The 21,192-nt window shown below is 50.3% G+C and overlaps 5 protein-coding genes across 5 annotated transcripts; 4 read left to right on the top strand and 1 right to left on the bottom strand.

The window, feature by feature from the left end:
- Positions 1–4,720: 4,720 nt before the first annotated feature.
- Positions 4,721–8,307, top strand: P174DRAFT_512043 (GTP-binding protein Obg; the record flags this gene model as incomplete). The annotated part of the gene is made up of 2 exons (XM_024831847.1): positions 4,721–4,731; positions 6,490–8,307. The coding sequence occupies 2 exons, from the start codon at positions 4,721–4,723 to the stop codon at positions 8,153–8,155; spliced, it is 1,677 nt and encodes a 558-aa protein (XP_024682372.1). The 3' UTR covers positions 8,156–8,307.
- A 387-nt stretch (positions 8,308–8,694) lies between these two features.
- Positions 8,695–10,508, top strand: P174DRAFT_441025 (putative JmjC domain protein). Its single transcript, XM_024827202.1, has one exon. It carries the CDS (start codon positions 9,078–9,080, stop codon positions 10,362–10,364), a length of 1,287 nt encoding a protein of 428 aa, XP_024682371.1. The 5' UTR covers positions 8,695–9,077; the 3' UTR covers positions 10,365–10,508.
- Positions 10,509–10,568: 60 nt separating this feature from the next.
- On the bottom strand, positions 10,569–14,717 carry P174DRAFT_459920 (bifunctional urea carboxylase/allophanate hydrolase; the record flags this gene model as incomplete). Its single annotated transcript, XM_024829820.1, has 10 exons — positions 10,569–10,810; positions 10,870–11,273; positions 11,328–11,757; positions 11,811–11,961; positions 12,019–12,229; positions 12,268–13,327; positions 13,379–14,099; positions 14,153–14,426; positions 14,476–14,595; positions 14,647–14,717. The coding sequence occupies 10 exons, from the start codon at positions 14,715–14,717 to the stop codon at positions 10,569–10,571; spliced, it is 3,684 nt and encodes a 1,227-aa protein (XP_024682370.1).
- Positions 14,718–14,906: 189 nt separating this feature from the next.
- On the top strand, positions 14,907–16,013 carry P174DRAFT_441023 (LamB/YcsF family protein). Its single transcript, XM_024827201.1, has 2 exons — positions 14,907–15,180; positions 15,245–16,013. Exons 1-2 carry the CDS (start codon positions 15,130–15,132, stop codon positions 15,953–15,955), a joined length of 762 nt encoding a protein of 253 aa, XP_024682369.1. The 5' UTR covers positions 14,907–15,129; the 3' UTR covers positions 15,956–16,013.
- A 2,471-nt stretch (positions 16,014–18,484) lies between these two features.
- P174DRAFT_430758 (putative homeobox and C2H2 transcription factor) lies at positions 18,485–21,091 on the top strand (the record flags this gene model as incomplete). Its single annotated transcript, XM_024825657.1, has 1 exon — positions 18,485–21,091. One exon carries the CDS (start codon positions 18,485–18,487, stop codon positions 21,089–21,091), a length of 2,607 nt encoding a protein of 868 aa, XP_024682368.1.
- Positions 21,092–21,192: the final 101 nt, after the last annotated feature.

Here is a 21,192-nt window from a genome sequence, read left to right as displayed (position 1 = left end):
ATCAGGCAGCTGAATACGATACAGATCATTGATCTAAAATATTACTTCTTATATTACGTACTTAGGTGTACGCCGGAATTGACAGTGGTCAGTTCGGCGACGTCATCAGATTTGCTGGAACCCTGGCGTAGATAGGTGTATCAGCCTAGTGTTACTGTATTGCAAACAAGATTTGATATCTGTAACAGGGGCCACAGTGACAGGGTACCCCACGCGAGGGAGATGCAACCTAAATTGGCGCCCTTCAAAGCTATCACTCGTGGGGTCGGATACTGTTGATGTGTTGCGTAAAGCAGAAAAGCCCACAGCAGACAGGGTACCCAAGTCTACCTTGGAGACAGATGACATTCGAGGATGCTGTCATGAGCAATGATCAAGTGTCTAGGGTTACACCAAAGCCAATGTCGTCGTTTCCGTCAACATCCCGATTTGTTTGTCGAGAAGTGCCTGCTGTAATGCACAGTTGGGCTTCTACATGTATGCACGAGTTGCATATCTTTAATATTCATTAGCGGTCGTTGAAGATATGGTAGGCAAGGCGAGTACGGCGCCCTGAAGGAGCGGCTTGAAATTCCAAGATCGAATTAACCCGAAGTATTCCCACGGTGTTATGATCTGGCGGTGTTGGGCATGACATGCCCATCAGATCCAGGTTTCTGATGGCACGCAGCGAGGCGTAGATGGAATCACCCGACATATCTTCTCTTAGGTCATTTGAATTATCGTAGTCGTGTCTATCTTAGTGTCCACTCGGACACTGCGGACCGGAGAGGGAGATAGATGAAATGTCGTCGCCATGCATCTACTAAGCTGTACTGCTCATGATCATGTGAACATTGTTCTCAAGAGCTACTAGCCTCTAGGTAACTGATGCAGCAGGTCGCGTCCAGCTCATTGGATGCGTCCAGATCCTACACAACAGGGGGCGGGGGGTAAGGTACGATTGTGTTTGGCATCAGGATGCATCCATAGGAAATATCATGATCAATTATTAATGTCTGAGCAGTCATGATGATGCTCTTATTCACCAGACAGAATGCGAAGGCAGGATTGGCAGACTTCGACAGTAAGCGGTGAAGACGCTCGAGGGAGGGGCAAGAGGGGCATATGCAGGACATTCAACGATATGAGCTGATTGACTGACTACTTTTATCCTTGACCCCCTGACCAGATTGTCACTGTTGGTTTTGGTTAACTGTTGAGCAACGTGTGTCTATCATGGTAGCTTGGGCAGAAATCAAATGGCGGACATTTCATGCATCTGGCCTATGAGCTAAGCCTGAGGAGCAGCCCCTTGCTCGCCTTGCAGAATGTCAACCCAAAAGATATACGGTGAGGACAAAGCCTTGGACCAAACTACATACTCACGCGATCGGATCAACACAGCCACGACAGGTGGTAGCAATCTTCGCGAAGGATTCTGCTTCAATGTCCAGCTGAATCAACATTCCATTTTCATGCAAGGCAGCTTCGATTGTTTCTCTTGGAGCGGGGCACGGAACTGCCCCGCGGTACATCAATGGTTGTACCTAGCATAGGGAGTATTTGACTGTTTACAGACGGCTCAACGGCTGTCTAGCATTTTGTGATACGCTGGACCAGGATCCTACAAATCTGCATTGCTGGCTCTTCATCAGCTCATGCTTACATCATTTGTTATCACAAAGCAATGACAGCTGTCCATCCCAAGCTTATTTCTTGTCGCTTCGGTGGACAAGGAATCGAAGGCACTTCACCAGACCTCGTAAGATTAGGACCGGACGCTCGGCTTTGGAGCTCTTCAATTACAGTGATGAGCATAGTGCTCATTTCATGTTTCATGCTGGAACTGGTACCAGAATATTTTTGGTCATACGATCAAGTTTATGAGTGAGACGAAACGCCTCAAACGTGATTCTACCAGCTCTCAACGAAATGACTTCTTCCTCGGAAGATAGGCACGCGTGCCTGGTGGATCTCCACCTATGGTAAAACCGCTGCCGCACCAGTCTGTCGGGTCCCGGGAAATCTTCCTGAGGTGACATCGTTGCCAATTCGAACAAGAGAATTGTGCTTCAATTTGTTTCTCAAATATGCTTCTAGGGATACATTCTTTTATCACCGCTTTGATTGGTCATACTCATGAGAGAATACAGAGTAGACTGCAAAAAGCGGTCTGTATGGGAATGTCGGGATCCTCGGTGGGTATTGGTCGAGGAGACATGTCTCACTCCTTCCGGTCTTACCAGAACAGTCCATTATTATGTATGGAATCCTTCTAGAACCAGAGTGAGGCAAGGAATATCTACTCCGTATCTACCTAGGTAATAATGGCGGATGTCACAGCACAAATCATAATATTGCGACTCGTGGCTTGGCTCTGGTATCTAGTGTTCAGCCATGATGAATAACGGATTATGGAGATCCGACAATTTAACATGGAGGCATCTATATGCGGATGTGGCGGACTTAACTCACTTGAGTGGCTGGCTGTAAATTTTTCCAGTCTTCGAGATACCTCAGTCCAGATTAGCTACGCAGATATTGTGAGGCTGAGAATCATGCCACACTCTTTTGCAGTCTTGATGCTTTGGCTTGAAAACAAGAGCCACCCAGATCCTTGAAGCCTTTCTGGATGGATTCGGACTACTCGACAGATGGGCCTCCCATTCTGCAGCATGAGCTTCTCTAGTCTATCCTCTTCATCCTTTGTCTGCTGGACTCTCTACGTGTCACTGCGACAGAACAATGAGGTAATGATGATGCCCTCGATAAATCTCTGGATACTATCTGGATTAGAGAGGTAAAACACTGAATTCTTTCTAGGGAGGTAAACCAAGGTATGATCCTACACAGTTGAAGTACAAAATATGGGCCCACCTTCTGTACATCCTAACAACCGGACATGCTTCCCCGCACCAATCAATCTCCTCAATTAGGCTCAAGCGGGTACATCCATGGATCTCGGTTTGACATGAAACAGGAATCTGGGAATCAAGACTCTAATTGGTTGGATGGAAACCACTTTCTCAGACTCCCAAGATTTCTCAGGACGTCGCAAACTCAATGAATACTTAGCAGGGGTGAAGGGATAACCGTCATACCAATCATCATTAGCCTGATACCAGTCCTCGAAGCGAAAAGTACGGTCCATGGTATTTTTGTTCCTCCCGTCGTACTTCGGGAATCATGTACAGGACATTCCATCTCCCCACATCCCAAAAGGATTGGTGTAAATGGTGGAGACTGTCGTCCATTATTGTTATTGTTTGACTACTCGGCTTGATAAACTTGATACTGCCCGAAATGAAAGTTCTGGGGAGCGCAAAGTCAGTCATCACACCACTGCGACTCTAGCATGTCAACGACGTAATGGCTACGAGTTTCATTCCTCCAATCTCCATATTCTATTGATTATCCCGTCCATTCATCCCACGCTAGTCCTAGAAGGCGGGACAGTCAAAACGACGGCTACGGCGGCATAGACATGGTCAGGCAGCTCCTTCTACCTCCGTACAGTCAATCGATAGAACCGCATGAGTGTCTTAGGTGACCGTTGTGGTAGTTGTCTCTATAGACTGCAACTGGGCTAGGAAGAATTCAAGCAGAACCGCATCCTGGATCGTGGAAGCGGTCAAGCCACCAGCTCTCCAACTCAATTAAGTTATTAACCCATTTTACTACGGAGTGTTGCATTTTTACCAAATAGGTCCATGACGCTGAAAATGTAAAATGGTGCTCCGTACTTAGGTATGACTCAAACAGGAGACTTTGTACCGGCAGCGGAAAGTACAATCCGGTGCCGCGGTGATGGATAACATTCTATTCGACTAGTACTACAGTTTAGTGCATTACCTAGTTTAGATCACCTTGATAGTGGGACTTGACCTTTTACTCTAGTTGACCTCTTTTAATAATCTCCCAGGAAATGATAATAAGAAAAGAATTCTCAATACGGAGTAGTCTAATCGACCTGTGTCTTTTTGTCTCTGCCTAGGCCGGCAAAAGGTACAATTTTCCCATTCCCCCGGCCCCCCTTCCTGATTTCTGCCCTGTTTTTAGGCCCTGTTTAGTCCTACGACTATCACACCTGCCATCGATCATGTGAGCTGCACCATGCCAGGACATCAAGGACGTTCCGACCTCTCCCCTGTCCCGCGGTGAGGGAACACTTTCCTATTGGATTATCGGAATCCATTGTCTACGGTATCTACTCCCTCCAAGGTTGTCAATCAAGTTACCAGGTACATAGACGTGGAACGAATGCCTATTGGAAGCTTGAGTGCTCCGTACTAAGACATTTGAGCCTAAAACTTATCCCTGGCAGACTACAGCGTTAGACAAGGTCTAGATAACTCAATGCCAGACATCTTTGCGGGCTGTGGGCGTCAACGTGTGGGACGCATAAAAAAGAATTTTGGTGACAGCCAAGTATCATGGATGGAAACATGGAAGTAACTCTGAGTGACTTTTGGAAATGACGCGGGTCGGGTGCTGGATAGGTATCATCCTGGGTGTCGAGACAGATTACAGAATGCGCTGTCGAGAATTGATCTCTCCAGCTGAAAATCTGTTATGATTTTGTTGCAAGGATGTCAGCTATAGGCATGTTTTACACTATAGTCAACGTCACTGTGCGCCATTGGGTAGAGCATATCTATAGGCCCATGTATTAAACGACACTGCTAAGCCGTACCACTTCATCAACAAGCCACGTCCATGTCTTCAGGTCTCCAGCAAAATGGTCAGCAGGTGAGAACGTGGTACTCTGTACGCCAGTATCGCATAGCTGCCGCAGTCATTGGTGACATGAGCAGGAATCTTAGTTTGACTTTCTTTTTTTGAGATCCATAAGCAGCCAAGTCGAGATCTCAATGGTGATCCTTCGGGATGCATCTGCAGCCAACATCAGCGCTGACACCATCTCGTCATCGGTCACTGTGATCATGCGATGGCAGGGATCGTCTCTTCAGCTTATTTGACAGGTTGACTTAAGTTGATGCAGTCCCGACACTCCGGCTCCAATGGTTCTGGAAGTCCTGCACCGACAATCCTTACCGAACTTTATGTGGCACCGACGACTGGTCCTTCATGGAGATTGCCTGAGGAAAATATCCCCATATTACTTCGCGGATACAAGTTTTCTGTGGCGTCTGCACTGCGATGTTGATCGAGCAACACCTTGAAATTAACCCTACAACATAAGCACCTGTTCAAAACGAGCAAGGATTCATTAAATCCCGGTTCTAGATAATTTCAGCTTTCAAGCTTAAGACCAGGCGAGCTTTGGTTCCATTTATGGCTGCGGAAACTGGGAAATAGAGTCCCGCAGCGCCATTGCATAGTGAGGCGATGATGGTAGCCACTCTGCTTGGTCGCTTTTGTCACTCATCTCACCAAGACGGAATCCGTACTCCGTATGTATCTCGAGCACTCAATCCAAAATACTTTGTCTAGACTCGATCTGGAAGCGATTCGACAACTCAAGTCCGAGACGCGTCACGCAAGTACGAGAAGCACTCTGAGTCTGCAAACTCTGTGATATGTTAACGCTAATGAAGCGCAGATTGACATTGGGGGTGGGCCGGAACGCTGACAGCTCTAGACTTGAGAGTTTCGAGCCCGATTGTTCGGAGTGTGTGTCGATCCTCGCATCCACCATTGACTAGACAAAAGTACTTGGGATCACTGTTTCCACTTCCCCGTCTTCGATCAGGATAGCTGGTGGGTTTGCGAGGTAATCACGTACTTTTGCGCGCCAGGCTCCCTGGGTCCGGGGCAGCTAGGGTGAGTTAGACATGCATCTAGCCCTTGCAAGTTAGGAACATGGTTCTGGGCCCAATAATAGATTCAGGTTCTTAGCAACTTAGTATCCTAGGTCACATTCTCAATTGATATCCAGGATTTTCTTTGACAGACTTTAGCGGATCGGCGATTGATTGGTTCCGTTGACCTGTCATCATCACATCTCGTCGGATCGGAGCTGCATTGCCCCCAAGCTAGGCCCAAAGGTCGTATGCCAAGCAGTTGACGTGTAGAATTTGGACGGAGTGTGACAACACTGTTACCATTTCAAAGCAATCAGGACACACGATAGCTGGTCTGATTGGCCTTGTTAGTGCATTTTGTAGTGAGCCACAATAATCATGACCAGGTAGCTGGGGTTTTCATTTTCATGCTCGCGAACAGGGGTGTAAAAGCAAAAGCAGCCTTCAATAAGATTGAAGCGAGAGGATTTACTCCGTGAGGGCGAGTCTGCAAGGCACCAACTAGCATCCGTTATCTACACGTGATTATAAAGGTTATCGCCACGTGACATTATCGCAAGAATTGAGATTCGAAAGAAGCTTCACCAACGACGTTTTGCTTCATATTATCTCTCATTTTGTTTCCCAGTGGAAAGTCGGGAATGCCGTTACCTTGCTCAAAATTAATGTCTATGTCCTAGATCAGAGTTCGTTCTCCAGGATGAACCACGCCGAGACTGCGATCTGAAATAATGACTTCAAGAACAAGTCTTTTGTTCTCGTTTCCTTCTGTCCTACAACGAACCGCGCGACCACTAATCACAGATATATCCTACTTGAGAGTAGCCTTAGTACGTGGTAGATGGTACAGCAAAGACCGGGGCTCATCGCAACCGAAGGAACGATCTGTCGCCGCTCAAGATGCCGAAAATTCGCCTGACCTTTCTCACCTGAATCCACCGCCTGATGATTATTCTCGGTTCATATTTCAGGACAAATGTCGCTCGACAATATATGCTGGGTCGGGTGGCAACGGATGTGTCTCATTCCTGCGTGAGAAGTACGTCGAGGAAGGTCCACCAAATGGGGGTGACGGTGGAAGCGGCGGAAGCATCTATATCCAAGCTGTCGAGGGCATTACTAGCCTGCACAAACTTGCTCGTCGAGGAGTAATCAAAGCCGGAAGGGGCAAAAATGGACAAGGAAAGAGCAAAGGAGGCAGGCGAGGAGAGGATGTCCTGCTTCAAGTTCCCGTTGGGACGGTCGTGCGAGAGGTAGACCGATACGACCCAGTGGCCGAGGAACTCAAGCGACGAAAGGCACCTGCAGTTGATGTCGATGAGCTCGATGAGATTGGGCTGCCCTCAGTCCGTCATGATCGCTGGGTGCTCTACCCGGGCTCCAATCCTTCCGATTACCTGACCACGGTCTTTCCAAGGAATCCGCCTCGAAGGCAAAATATCGCCGCTATGGAACCCAAAGCGCCCATATACCTCGACCTCTCAAAACCAATGGATAAGCCGATTTTGCTGGCCGCCGGAGGCGTCGGCGGTCTGGGCAATCCCCACTGGGTATCTCGTTCGATCACTCGGCCAAAGTTCGCGTCAAGGGGAGAAGGGGGTATGCGTCTGGAGCTTGAATTTGAATTGAAGCTGCTTGCCGATGTTGGATTAGTCGGGAAGCCGAATGCTGGCAAAAGCACGCTTCTTCGGTCATTGACCAATAGCCGCACGCGCGTTGGAAATTGGGAGTTCACCACGCTCTCCCCCAGTATCGGGACGGTCGTTATCGATGACCACAAGGGAAGGCCGCTTGTTGAAGCCAAGGGAAAAGCAATGCGGACCTACTTCACCATAGCAGACATTCCAGGTCTGATAGAAGGTGCTCATCTCGACCGCGGTCTTGGATTAGGCTTCCTGCGACACATTGAGCGGGCGGGTATTCTGGCCTTCGTGGTAGATCTGAGTGCAGGAGACCCTGTGCAAGGCCTTCAGAATTTGTGGCACGAGCTTGGCGAATATGAACGGATACGTAACACCGAACCTGTCTCCGAAAGCGAAGATGAGTGGCAACCGACTGGAGGGCTGCCTGAACTCGCTTCACAAAATCCCATGGACGACTTAGATTCTCCATGGGATTCTCCCACCAATACCCCTGACAGCACGAAAGGGCAGCTCCCTTCCCTTGAACTTCCACCCATTCACACAAAACCTTGGCTTGTCGTGGCTACGAAAGCCGACTTGCCAGAAACCCAAGACAGATTCAAGACACTGCGAGACTACCTCGCTGCTGTTCAAAACGGTGCGGTTGGCCACCCAGGAGGATATCCAGACGGTTGGAAAGAGAAGGTCTGCGCCGTTCCAGTAAGCGCCATCAGAGGCGAGGGAGTCAGTCGAATTCCAAAGCTTGTGATGGAGTTGCTAGACTGAGTTTCTGTTGCATCAGTGATGACATCTGGGAGGAGTTAGGGAAATAATGATTTTTGTATCACAATAGTTTATATGGTCAAATTCCTTCTGAGACATGTATGTATATAGTTGTATTGTTCACTAGACTATGTTCATCTACTATAATTCACACTCCAATCCCACTCATATTAAAAAAAAAAAATCAATGCTTTTGGTTTATTGAGTATCTGTTTTACATATTGTTCCTCCATTGAAAAGTGAAAAACAGAGGATAAACACTATTGTACTCTGTAGCATGGTGATTCACTTCCACCGTACTCACTTTGCAATGACGTCGCTTCACCAGTTAATGTGTGGAGTGAAGAGAAGAGAAGAGAAAACACAGCTTAAAAAGCACAATTTCCAGTAAGAGCCCTCTGAGCCTACTTCTATCATCTACTGATCTTTATCTCTCTCGGAACTGATAGGCTCTGTCTGACTTCATGACTCTCTAATCGTTCCTTGTGCAGAGATGACGCATCTCAGCTCCGTGGTCGCCAACGCGCTGGCCGCCCTCACCAATCCAGCTCCCGAAGATCCCATCCTCGAATGCTGCGACAACGATCTTGCTGCCCTACGCGAGCTTCTTTTGAAGAGTACAGACGGTGCTCTCGAGCTTGCCGACACAAAACTACGCGTTTTCCCATTCAAAGATGTGAAGACATGCTGGCGAAGACTCTACACGGACGCGAGCATTGCGAAGGTGTGCCTGGCTATCTGCAGAAACTGCGGCTTCTCGTGCGACGAAGCACTGGTAGACAAGGATTCTAGACTCGCAGATGGCACTGAAAACTCATCGAAGCTCGATCAACTCCCAAGCGAAAAGGAGCAGGCCGAGTACAAAATTGACCCCGACGCGCCATGGCTGTTGTCGTCAATCCACACCCTCGACAATGCACTGATTATGACGGGCGCCCCCCTCCGTGAGAACCTGGTCGAATCGCTCTTCTCCGCTCTTCACCTCGCTACAAAAGCTTACCGCGAAGGGAAGACGGACCAGCGCTCCATCCAAGACCACCCCAGTGATTCAGGGCTCGATGGCCAGGCGTTTAAACGCAGGAAGCTCTCGCCGCCACTCTTCCCTCCTGATGCTGTGCCTGCATCGACGCTGAAACATCCTATCCCTCGGGTCTCCGCGCCGTCCTTCGACGCCATCGAACACCATATCCAGCACGTCAGAACACCGCTGGTCATCACCGACGCGGTGGACCACTGGCCTGCGCTGTCGACCCGGCCCTGGGCTTCACGCGACTACTGGTTCGATCGCACGCTTGGCGGCCGCAGGCTCGTCCCCGTGGAGGTGGGTAGATCCTACACTGACGAAGGATGGGGCCAGCGAATCATGGAGTTTCGAGGATTCGTGGACAAGTTCCTCTGGAGGGGAGAAGGCAAGACGTCTGGGGCTGGGAAGGAGCGCGAGGACGACGGCAACGATACAAGCGAAACGGGATACATGGCGCAGCATGATCTGCTCTCGCAGATCCCGGCTCTCCGGAAGGACATCTGCATCCCCGATTACTGCTTCATCGAGCCTCCCGGTCCGGAGCCAGGAACGCCAGTCTACCTCAAGAAGCAGCGAGAGCGAGAAGAGAAATTGAAATCCGGAAATGCCTTGTCAGGCGGCACCGAAACGCACACAAAGTCGCACGAGCAGCAACAGCATGAGAACACAGCGTCCGACGACGAGTCTTCCGTCCTGGGAGTCCCCAGTGACCCGATCGTAAACACCTGGATCGGCCCCGCATGGACTATATCTCCTCTCCATCATGATCCATACCACAACATCTTAGTCCAGGTGGTGGGCGCGAAGTACATTCGACTCTACTCGCCTCATACGCCGCCCTCGCAGATCTATCCGAAGGGCATGGAGGCCGTCAATTCATCGTCCGGGTCCAATACCTCAGCAGGCCTGTCTGACGCCGCCCAGCTGCAAGGGAAAGGCTCGGAGGCCAGGGTCGAGAAGCAGACTCAGCTCATTGACATGTCCAATACTTCTCAGGTCGACCTGGCTGCCATTGAGCTCTCCCCGGCCGAGTCCGAACAGTGGGAAGCGATGTGGCCGGGCTTCTTGGAGGCTGAGTACGTCGAGACCGTGCTGAAGGAAGGCGAATGCTTGTATGTTCCAGTGGGATGGTGGCATTATGTTCGTGGCGTCAAGGCTGGAATTAGTGTCAGTTTCTGGTGGGAATAGACGCTTCAGCGAGCCATTTCCATTTCCCTTTGATGACTGATGATGAGATACCATACCTACGAACGATTGTTATTTGTCTAAAGGTTCTTAGACTTGGAGATTCACAGAGTTTGTCCTGGTGGTTACGGTATGCTACGAAGATAAATAGTTTACAGATCCTCTTGGGCCAAAGCAAATATGACAGTACCATTATCGACTCTTCTCTCAGGTCTTGACTTTGCGTACAAGTAATAATGGCTTACCAGCCTCGATCGGTTCTCCTGGAGGTGCCAAAACTTTCTCCACGGTGGCACCCGCTGCAGAAGGCTCGACTCGCACAGCGATTTCGAGTTTCATCGCTTCTAGTATGACCACAACCTGGTTCTCTTCAAGCTTATCCCCTTGTTTGACCTCGACTTTCCACACATTGGCATTCAAGGGCGCCTCGATTGCGATGATCTCAGGGTCTGTGCAAGGGACGTACATGTTAGCATTGACTTCTTCCATGATCCTTGGAATTGCCTACCTTGAAGTAAACTCTCGATTGTGTCCTGAGATACTCCCCTCTCGGCCCTTTCCTTTGCCCAGCGTTCGAGCAATTCTGCTTCGACTTTATCCATTTCGGCCTGCGCCTTACGCTGCCGTGCTCGGATGGCTGCTACTTCGTCGCGGGTTTCCTGCAAGAGTCGGTTGTGCTCCGCCATATCGAAGACAACCTCCTCCCATTGATATTCGTATTGGCCGCTATTGAACAGCGCCAGCTGTTTTTCGTATTCCTCTTCGGAGACTCGGTAGAAGGTTATCTGATCAAATTCTTCGAAGAGCCATGGTCTGTCGGCGCTGTAACCTTTCTTCGAGCCCAAGATGTCGACGCCCGGTATGGTCATTCCGGTCAGTTGATATCCACCAGGAGAATCGACATTGTACAACCTGTTAATTGCCGTCAAACGTTTTGATACTTTGAAATGCTTGAAGAGTACTCACGCCATGCAGCTTCCACCCCATGATACTGAGCCGGCCGGAGTATATACTCTGCTTGGATTCATTTTTGGGCAGTTCATGCGTTGACGAGGATCCACAGGGAGGGCGAGCGGAAGTGCTGTGAAGAATCCAACGGAGACGACCATCAAGCTGGCTGTCAGGAAGATGTTTTCAAACTCTTCCTTTGTGAAAGCGTTGTTTTTGGCGACAAACTCCATGTTATCTGGAAGGTAGGAAGCATACGGACGCTGGGTTTCCATGTAGCGCTGAATGGCATCCTTTTGTCTTTGACTCTCGAACGTGAGAGGAAGCCTGAACAGCCGACTCGGCATCTTTGCTTGACTAAGATCTCCGAGTTTGGTCTCGAGGTCGCAGAGATAGCTGATTAGTCTTTGCTGAGGGAGTTTCATGCCGTCGTAGTAGAGCATCAGCGCTGCAAAGAGTGACTTAGTTATGAAGTCCTCGTCGGCCGGGAGAAGTTCTTACAATTTCCGCATCCAACCGTTGAAATGAGCCCATTCGAGAACGTGATCTCTTTTCCTTCATTGAGCGCCTTCTTAAGTGCAGTCACTCTGCAACGATGGTTCAAGTCAAATGACCCGTGGCCATAATCAATGAGGAGATAGTCGTCCCCTGCCTAAAGAAGTAGTTGATCAGCCGAGACCCATATGAATGAACGACAAGTGCACCATACCTGTCTGTAAGACACAAGAGGCTGGTTCCCTTGTTCTTCAATCCGATACACCACGCCTTTGCCGCGAGTCTCGGCAGTCTGCTCGGGAGGCATGCCTCCCAGCGGTTTCACGCCGTTGAACCCATGCTCTTGCTTGCAGCAATGGACCAGTTCGTCGACGAACCTCTCCGTGTTCTTCCGCGCATCCAAGGCATCAGCCAAAGACACCGCTCTGTATTTCAGGGTGTCCCCGCTTTGACCTGTCCCAACCTCCATAGATCTGCCTTTACGATCGTATGGCTGCTAACAAATCCCCCAAAGTCCGGGGCATCTTGTGGAAAGATAACGGGATCGTCGCCGGTCCAGTTGAGTGAGCCGATTGCGTATCCGTATTCTATCACATTAGAAGGATGTGCGCCGCCCTCTCCCCCATCCGAGCGAGCCCACCGTGGTTTGGGGCCGATGAGACGGATGCCTCCTCTTGCCGCATTGTGTGAAATCTTCCACTGAGTCTCAAACAGCATATCGATGCTCTCGGGGGTAAGATAGCCCTCATCGTAGGGTCCTGGCATGGCTAGTAGCTCCCACCGATTTGGGTAATCGGGGATAAGGTGTTCTGGTATACGGAGATCACCATTGACTTCCGGAATCACGCTTGTGATTGTGAGAAGGTCGCCCGACGAAAGCTGCCGACCTTGATAACCTCCAACTCCTACACCTGGAGACGTCGACTTTGACCCAAACCATTTGGGCACGTTGAGGAATCCCCCAAAGACAGCGAGGTAAGCCCTGCATCCGTTTCCTGTAGTTTTACCGATAGCCAGACGCTGACCAGCGGCTACCTTGACTCTTGACCACATTGGAACAGTCTCTCCATCGAGTTTAGCTTCAATCGGAGCTCCACAAAGGGAGACGATTGCTGGCCCGAGGAAGCGTAGATCCGGACCGCTCAGGGTGATCTCCAGGGCCTCGAGGCCGACGGGGTTATTGACGAGGGCATTCGCGATGCGGAAAGCTAGCGGGTCCATTGGCCCAGAATGACAAAAGCCCCTTCCTATGGTCGGTCGACCGGGCCAATCTTCGATGAGCGTATAGGCGCCGCCCGAAATGACGTCGATTGCTGACGGGGTGTACTGGAAATCGTCCAGAAATCTTGTCAATGTGTTGCCTGCAACCAAGGCCTCCTCTTCTAGAATCTTAACCAGGAAATCCAGATTGGTTGGAGGCCCGCAGATGCGTGATTTTCCTAGAATTTCCCTCATTCCCATTATAGTCTGCTGTCTATCTGGCGAGTGGTACATGACCTTCGCGAGTAGGGGTCTATATGTTTCTGTCAGCCCGGCCAAAGTACCAAAAGGAGGATGTTGCTCGTGGGATATACCGTAATTGGAGGATACCTTGATGCCTCGATAGACCCATGTATCAATCCTCGAACCTGGTATTTCCTTCCATTCGACGGTTTGCAAGGTTCCAGGACATGGGGCGAATTCCTTGGTCGGATTTTCAGCGTATACTCTTGCTTCAATAGCAGCGCCAGAAGGGGCTTCCACATGTAAGCTTTCAAGGAAAGATGCTTTAATCCCCTTCTTCCCAGAAAGCTGGGCATCCGCTTGATCTAGCATAAGTTCAACCAAGTCAATGCCATAGCAGAGTTCAGTTATCCCGTGCTCGACTTGTAGGCGAGTGTTCATCTCCAGAAAAAAGAATGCGCCAGTTTCATCATCGACGAGATATTCAATCGTCCCTGCTGAACCATACTTGATCGATTCGGCCAGGCGGACGGCAGCCTCACCCAAGCTCGTTCGCAACCCCGGTTTCCTGGAGACGAAAGGGCTGGGACATTCTTCAATCACCTTCTGATGCCTTCTTTGTATCGAACATTCTCTTTCACCAATAAAAATAGCCTTACCATCCCCGTTGCCAAACACCTGGACTTCTATGTGATGGCTCGATGGATAATAACGCTCAATGAACACGCCTGCATTCTTGAACAATGCTTCCCCTCGCGACTTGACAGTTGCAAAGGACTTGCGCACTTCGGCCTCGGAATTGCATGTCAGCAAGCCCATTCCACCACCACCAGCGGTGGCTTTCAGCATGACCTGCACCATCCATTAGCCCCGCCGAAAGCTCTCTCCTTTTTTACGGTACATACTGGATACCCCAACTTCTGAGCCACATCCACAGCGTCATCTTCACTGTCGATCAGGCCAGGTGATCCCGGCACGATGGGAACTCCGGCCTTCGTCGCAAGTTCTCGAGCTGTATGCTTGAGGCCAAAAGCTTCGATGCTCTCAGGGGAGGGTCCAACAAATACTAGACTAGCGGCAGCCACAGCCCTCGCGAAATCTGCATTCTCAGATAGGAATCCATAACCCGGGATAATAGCATCCGCTTTGTTCTGCTTTGCAATCTGAATTATTTGATCACTGGAGACTCTGGGTCAGATTAATCTTGAAAGGAGGCAAGTAGACTCACCCGTCAATATATGCCTTTGAAGCAGAACCAGAGAGGAGAACGGCGACATCCGCTAGGCGAACATGGATAGAGGCAGCGTCTGGCTCGGTATAGATCGCAATTGTACGAAGATTCAACTTCCTGGACCACAATGTCAGATCTAATCAGCAGCTTGAGCTTGCGCCACCATACTTTGCGGTCTTGATAATTCTCACAGCGATTTCGCCTCTGTTGGCAACGAGTAGAGTTTTTAAACAATCCATCGTGATGCAGAGCAGTAGCCAGCGATGCGCCTTGGAGCAACACAACTTGGGCGCAATCCGCTTAAGAGGAACATTATCTGAACTGAAAGATCAGGACCTCGGCGCTGTACCCCAATGAAAGAAGGTAACACCTGGGGTCAATGGCAGATAACAAGGTATGATCGCCGTTTGTTGGAGATTTGGAGAAAATGCGGAGTATCCATCTATGCTGTCATGACTGATAAGCTCCAAATCCCTTCAGCCCAAAGTTCCATTCAGCCGTGCCAGTTGAAAAGACTGAATTTTTGGGCATATCTATATTGCTTGCCACTTGTTCCTTGCTTAACCGCTTTCCCAAGTCTTTTCTGGAAGTCATCCATTGTTGAGAGACTGCAGCTTTCCCAACTTCGTACGGATCGCGATATAAAGCACTATGGCACCGATACAGCAGAAGGCACTTATCAATTGTGACATGGGGGAGGCTGTAATTATATACGCTTCCCGAGCTTAACACGCTCGTTATAGTCGCACTACTGATGTCCTCATAGTATGGCAACTGGACCTGCGGTCCTGACCTCGAGCTCCTCCCAATGATCGATATCGCCAATATTGCCTGCGGATTCCATGGGGGCGACCCGCTCATTATGATGGAAACAGTGCGAAATTGCAAAGCTCACAATGTACGAATCGGTGCTCACCCGGGTCTTCCAGACCTGCAAGGGTTCGGTCGTCGGGAGATGAAGCTCTCCCCAGAAGAGCTTACCGCAATCACAATCTACCAGGTTGGGGCACTCCAAGGCTTCCTCGACCGCGAAGGAGTTCGCCTGCACCATGTAAAGCCTCATGGGGTATTGTACGGTATGATGTGCCGGGACTATGAAGTTGCCAAGGCGGTTATGCTGGGAATTCCAAAAGGTGTGCCCGTGTTTGGGCTGGCAGGCACTCAAATGGAGAAAGCTGCCAACGACCTGGGGATCGAGTTCTGGGCTGAGCTATATGGCGATGTGAAATACGACTCGAACGGCATGCTTGTGATCGATCGGAAGAAGAAGCCCTGGAACCTCGCAGATGTTGAGAAGCACGTCAGACAGCAGATCGAAGAGCAGTCAGTCACGGCAGTTGATGGGACTATTGTGCAACTGCCACTGAAAACGTACCCGGTCTCAATCTGCTGCCACTCTGACTCTCCTGGATGCGTTGACATCATCAGGACGACGAGAAAGGTAGCGGATGAATTCAATGCCAAACACGGGAGATGAAGGCTGTTGTAGCATGTAAATAGCGTGTTTCCTCCATATTGGAATTCATGAGGACGAAGAAAACAGCGAAGTGAGGAGATATCGTAGCCTGCTACGAACTCTACATAGTAAGACAACCTACCTAGGTTCCGACTCTACCATACCTTCTGCCAGGTACAACTGTTCTCCGCCGGCCTCTCTTCCATATTCTCCCGCTTCCACTTTCTGCTGCAGTACACAATCACCGATCAGAACAGCCCAAACAATGCCCCTCCGAATCCTTGAAGGAGAACCCCCCTCGCCCCCGCCTGGGGCACCCTCCCACTGGACATCTACCTCCTCTCAGAATGGGATACTTCGCATTCATCTTACCTCACCGAGGCTTCGCAGCACCCTGTCCCTGAGTCCCCCTCTGACCGGCGTAGTCGGCTTAATCGCAAATTCCTTGCGCTGGGGAGTGCGGGACGTGAGGTACTTTTTACCCTCCCAAATTCCTATTTTGCATGCCTAACATCTGACCAAAAAACAGCCCTACCACTCACAAACCGAAACTCCACCAACACCTACAAACAGTCAAATAGCCGAAATCCTGCGTCCCACGCGTCCCGAGTTGCTGCGGCCTTACGCTGAGCGCACGGGCTCCCTAGACGAAGGACTTTATCTCCGTCTCTGCTACGATGCAGACAAAGAAGAGGCACACAAGTCCCTATGGTCGCAGAACCTGGACGCGGCTTTCGTCGGGCCCGACGGCATCATCTTCGACGATAAGGAGCTTTTCGGCGGCGAGGGAACAAACCTGGCGAGGTTCTTGTAAACTTTTCCGGAGAGGGTCACAAATGTGGGGTCAGTTGCACATGTTGAGCATCGTAAGACAGTTCTCAGGGATACTTTGAGGAGGATTCAAGAAGATGGAGGGAATAATGAAGCTGAAGGGGAGGACGAATTCTCCGAAGATGTCAAGAACCCGCTGCTTCAGTATGGAGAATATCACGCTGCTTGTGTCGTGACACATCTGTTTATTCAAGAGACTCTTGATGGGAACGGATTGCTGCATGTGTTTTTGGATGACACTGGGAATGTGGTTAGGCACTGGAGGACGGACGATGAAGGGGTCCTATGATTATTGATGGCACGTGGAAGGAGGGGGCATTGGAAGGAGGATTTTGTGAGTGGGAAGGGGGACCTTGGGGCAGCAAGCTTATCGCGAGGGAGGTGTTAGGGGGCCGCCCTATGAGCTTTAGATGATACTTCAGGTGTCTTAGTGCTACCGATGGCACATGAATTGTCTTTTCTTGCCAGCTGGCTACATTGAAGCTGCAAGGTTGAGTTGAACAATGTTCCCAAAATATACCCCTCATACTCTGTACATAGAAAAGAATGGTGTCTTGGCACAAAGGAAACGCCAGATGATGGACTCGGCTGCCACGCTGTCGACTAGTTCCATGTCCCTTCGGACTGGACACATAGGCAGGATGGTCTCATGGATATGGAAAGTATGCAAGTGCAACAGATGCCAGAGCTGCAAATGCCGACTGCTTGAGTCTCAGAGATGTCATGATGACATGAGTCGGAATAACCGTAGTTCTGAATCTGATTGATGGATGGTCAGACCAAAGTTCACAAAAAACATCAGCATACGTCAAGATCAGAAGGGATCAGCCTCAATTGATCAAGTCGACGACGCCAAGCATCTGGACTCGTAGTTGCACGCGTTGATACGAGAGTCTTTATCATATCAATGATGATAATGATGATAATCCACTGTTCCCCCCTCCGATATCGTTCATGAGCTGATTCGTTCCTACCCAATCGGGAAGGGCAGCGCGCGTCCCCGCAACCAAAATTAGTCTCAATCGGGCATAGTGCTGTCACCGAAGGGCGCGCACTAACCAGATATGCAGATGACTCAGGCATCATTTCGGACTTCAGGCGTCCCTCTCCGAACGGGCAACCTGACAGTGACACGCTAGCTCTCCACTGCCGTCCATGGGAAACGCTGTGGCTGTCTCAACCCTGGAAAGTGTGGAAACAGGTGGCCCTTGACCATGCAGTTTGGCGGGGGTCAAAATTATCGGTCATGCCTCCTGGGCCGAATGTGATCATCAGTCCCAGACAACCCACCGGCGACTGAGCAATCAAAATTAATGCTCACAGAGTAGGCTATCTGGATCCTTGCTAGTCGACTGCCTCCAAAGGCGAGGTAGACGATTGTTCCAACTTCCAAGCCTCCAGTCCAAGCGATTTTCTGCACGGTGGTCAGAACAAAGAGTGCTTGACTTGGTCCGTGGTCGGTACTTCGGCAGGCTTCTGATACCCCAGACGAAGACACCTACCTAATATCGGACCTGACCTACTGGACTGTCTGTCCTCTTCCCTCCGTCAGCCCTCCATCCACTCTGAACTTTCAATCATACACCTGCTCTCACTCTACCTCGTTTCTATTCCCATATTGAGTCGACTCAAACAACACTGTTGACCTCGATTAGTCGAGGTCGATCAACAACCACTGACTCAATACGGCATCGGTGTCGGAGTGAAGTATCCTTGAAAATGGAATACTTCGATTTCGATGGAGCCTCGTTCGGCTCTCATGCCCCAGACGACGATGTGGCTTCTGACAGGTTTGAGCTCGATGAGAATGATGCAATTGAAAACTACGAAGCCCTTCTACATGAGCAGCCATTGGAGTTTCCCAATGATCTGCCGGAGCAGGGTGATCTCAACCAGCAGACGGAAGCTCCGTCAGTCAATGCGCAATCCAACAATGCTCTTCCAATTTATCGAGCCAAGGAGCCCTGCGACTTTTGCAGGCATATGAATCTGGACTGCTTCGTTTCAGACAGAGGAGCCTTACAGAATGGCTGCACGTGCTGCATAATATTATTCCGAGAGTGCAGCTTCACGCACGCCAAAATGCCTGGCAAGTACATGGAAACTCTCCAGGCGATCTCAGAGAACGTAGATATTCCAACAGTTGGTCCAAAGGGGAGGAAGACGCTGAAATCACTTACGGGTATGACCATATCGGAAGATATGGACGGCCGGGGGAGGAAAAGCAGTTCTCGTCTTTCCCGCGACGCCGTACGGATCCTCAAAACATGGCTTCTGGAGCACCTTGACCATCCTTACCCGTCCGAGCAAGAAAAAGACGATTTGAAAAAGCGCACGGGTTTGAAGAGAACTCAAATTAGCAACTGGCTTGCCAACGCGAGGCGGCGTGGAAAGACCCGACCCTCCCCGTCCAGCAATTCGTCGGTTCCAGGTGCCATAGACATTCCCGGGCAGCAACAACAGCAGCAACCAAACATTGCGCTCATGACGCCCCTTGAGCGATGGAAGTACTCTCCACCCGAAAACGAACCTGCTTCCACGACCGATATTCTTCGAGCCCTGGTGAACACCCCTTTGGATTCAACACGACAGCCAGGTCACGTGCGTTCCCTTTCTCGGAAGGGATCCAGCAATGACTCAAGCCATGCCAACTCCAATATATTCAAGGCCCCATCCATCAGCAGCTTGGGTGAAAGTCGGTCTGCTAGTCGTTCATCCGTCTCTGACCTGTCCTTTGCCTCTGCCTTCTCCCATCGGTCCTCCTTGGAGTCCTTTGGTTCAATGGAAAGGAAGGAACGTCGTCGTCGTCGCAAGCCATCGACAGCCTTGAACCCTTTCAATCAACAGAAGGCTCGCAGCTCTCGTATATTCCAATGCACATTCTGTACTGAAACGTTTGCTACCAAGTATGACTGGCAGCGGCACGAGAAGTCATTGCACCTTGCCCTCGACAAATGGACCTGCTCACCTCACGGAGGTGTGGTGTACGTCAACGGAGCCAATCGCTGTGTCTTTTGCATGGCGAGTGACCCAGACACCGACCATCTGGAGTCCCACTGCTATAGTACCTGTCAAGAGAAGACTCTGGCGGAGCGAACATTTTACCGCAAGGACCATCTCAACCAGCATCTTCGACTGATGCACAACGTCAAGTTCAATTCCTATATGAACCAATGGCAAAGCACAACAACAGAATTGAAATCGCGTTGCGGATTCTGTGGCACAACCCTCACGACCTGGAAGGATCGTGTGGAACACCTGGCTGCGCACTTCAAGAATGGTGCTGATATGACCCAATGGCAAGGGGATTGGGGCTTCGAACCATTCGTTCAAGGCTTAGTGGAAAATGCTATGCCCCCTTACCTTATTGGCCAAGATCGGAAAACGTTGAACCCTTACACAACCTCCAATTTTCTCGGACAGTCATGTTGTTCGCCAACTACTGCGTCTCCTGGGCTCATTGAACCTGACGACGTGAACTGTTTCCATCGTCTTCAGCGCGAGCTCACCGCATTTATCAACAAGCAAGTGGCAGAAGGCTCCATACCGACGGATCAAATGATACAGGACCAAGCCCGGATTATAATTTACGGCAATACTGATCCTTGGAACCAAACCAGCGCCGACAATCCAGTCTGGCTCAGTATCCTCAAGCGTGACACGGGACTTGAAGTGGTGCCTGACTCGGAGCATATTCAATTGGATAACCTGAACATGCAGCCTCCCTTCGCGGCTCATGGCGGCCTAAGGCAGCCTCCAGTCGAAGGCAATCCTCTGGCAAGGTCGTTATGCAACAAAAGTCCTTTGAAACCTGAGAGTTTCAGTCCTGCACTGCGAAGTCCTATTGGGACCGGTCGATCCTCAGCTGCTCCGAGTATGCCGGGAAGCTCGGCTGCTAGTTTTAGTGGTAGCTTCGGAATTGCGCCGTCTGGGGTCAATTCCGGCCTTTCGACCGACTGGGGAAGCAACGTCTCTGCCGGTGTTTCTTCTTTCTCCACGCCTGCCAGTGGGTCAGTCGACCAATTCGTTCAGATGGGATTCGAACCGGAGTTTCTGCAACAGCTCAATGATCGGTATGGCGAAATGCATATTGACGGGATGGATGGCATGATGTTCGGAGTAGAACAAGAACATACGCGCAATAGCGCGTTGGTACCCGAGGGCGACGTATACAAGCTGGCAGGCTCCACGGATGCTGCTGCATCGCTCTCCAACGTCGGGTCAGCACCTATCGATATTCCCAGTCCGAAACAAACTGGAGCCGTCGCCCAGCAAGATCAAGCGTCGATCGGAGCTTCGTTCTATCCTAATGTTAGTGGGATTTGAGTCCACATGAGGGACGTTAAGCGTCTGATGAGTGAGTGTCACGCAATCTGGACATGACTTGGTCGAGAGGGGTCATAGGAAAAGCTTCCTTTCCTTTTTCT

This window comes from Aspergillus novofumigatus (genome assembly GCF_002847465.1).
Source record: "Aspergillus novofumigatus IBT 16806 chromosome Unknown P174scaffold_4, whole genome shotgun sequence".
Lineage (NCBI taxonomy): Eukaryota > Fungi > Ascomycota > Eurotiomycetes > Eurotiales > Aspergillaceae > Aspergillus > Aspergillus novofumigatus.
The sequence above is the reverse complement of the archived record's forward strand: the minus strand, read 5'-3'. Positions and strand labels throughout refer to the sequence as shown.

What these genes read in the sequence shown, in the direction of transcription:
- P174DRAFT_441025 (XM_024827202.1), top strand. Translation starts at nt 9,078, where the DNA reads ATGACGGGCGCCCCCCTCCGTGAGAACCTGGTCGAATCGCTCTTCTCC.
- P174DRAFT_441023 (XM_024827201.1), top strand. Translation starts at nt 15,130, where the DNA reads ATGGCACCGATACAGCAGAAGGCACTTATCAATTGTGACATGGGGGAG. An exon ending in ATTGTGACATGGGGGAGGCT is followed by an intron (nt 15,181 to 15,244) that starts GTAATTATATAC and finishes ATGTCCTCATAG; the next exon opens with TATGGCAACTGGACCTGCGG.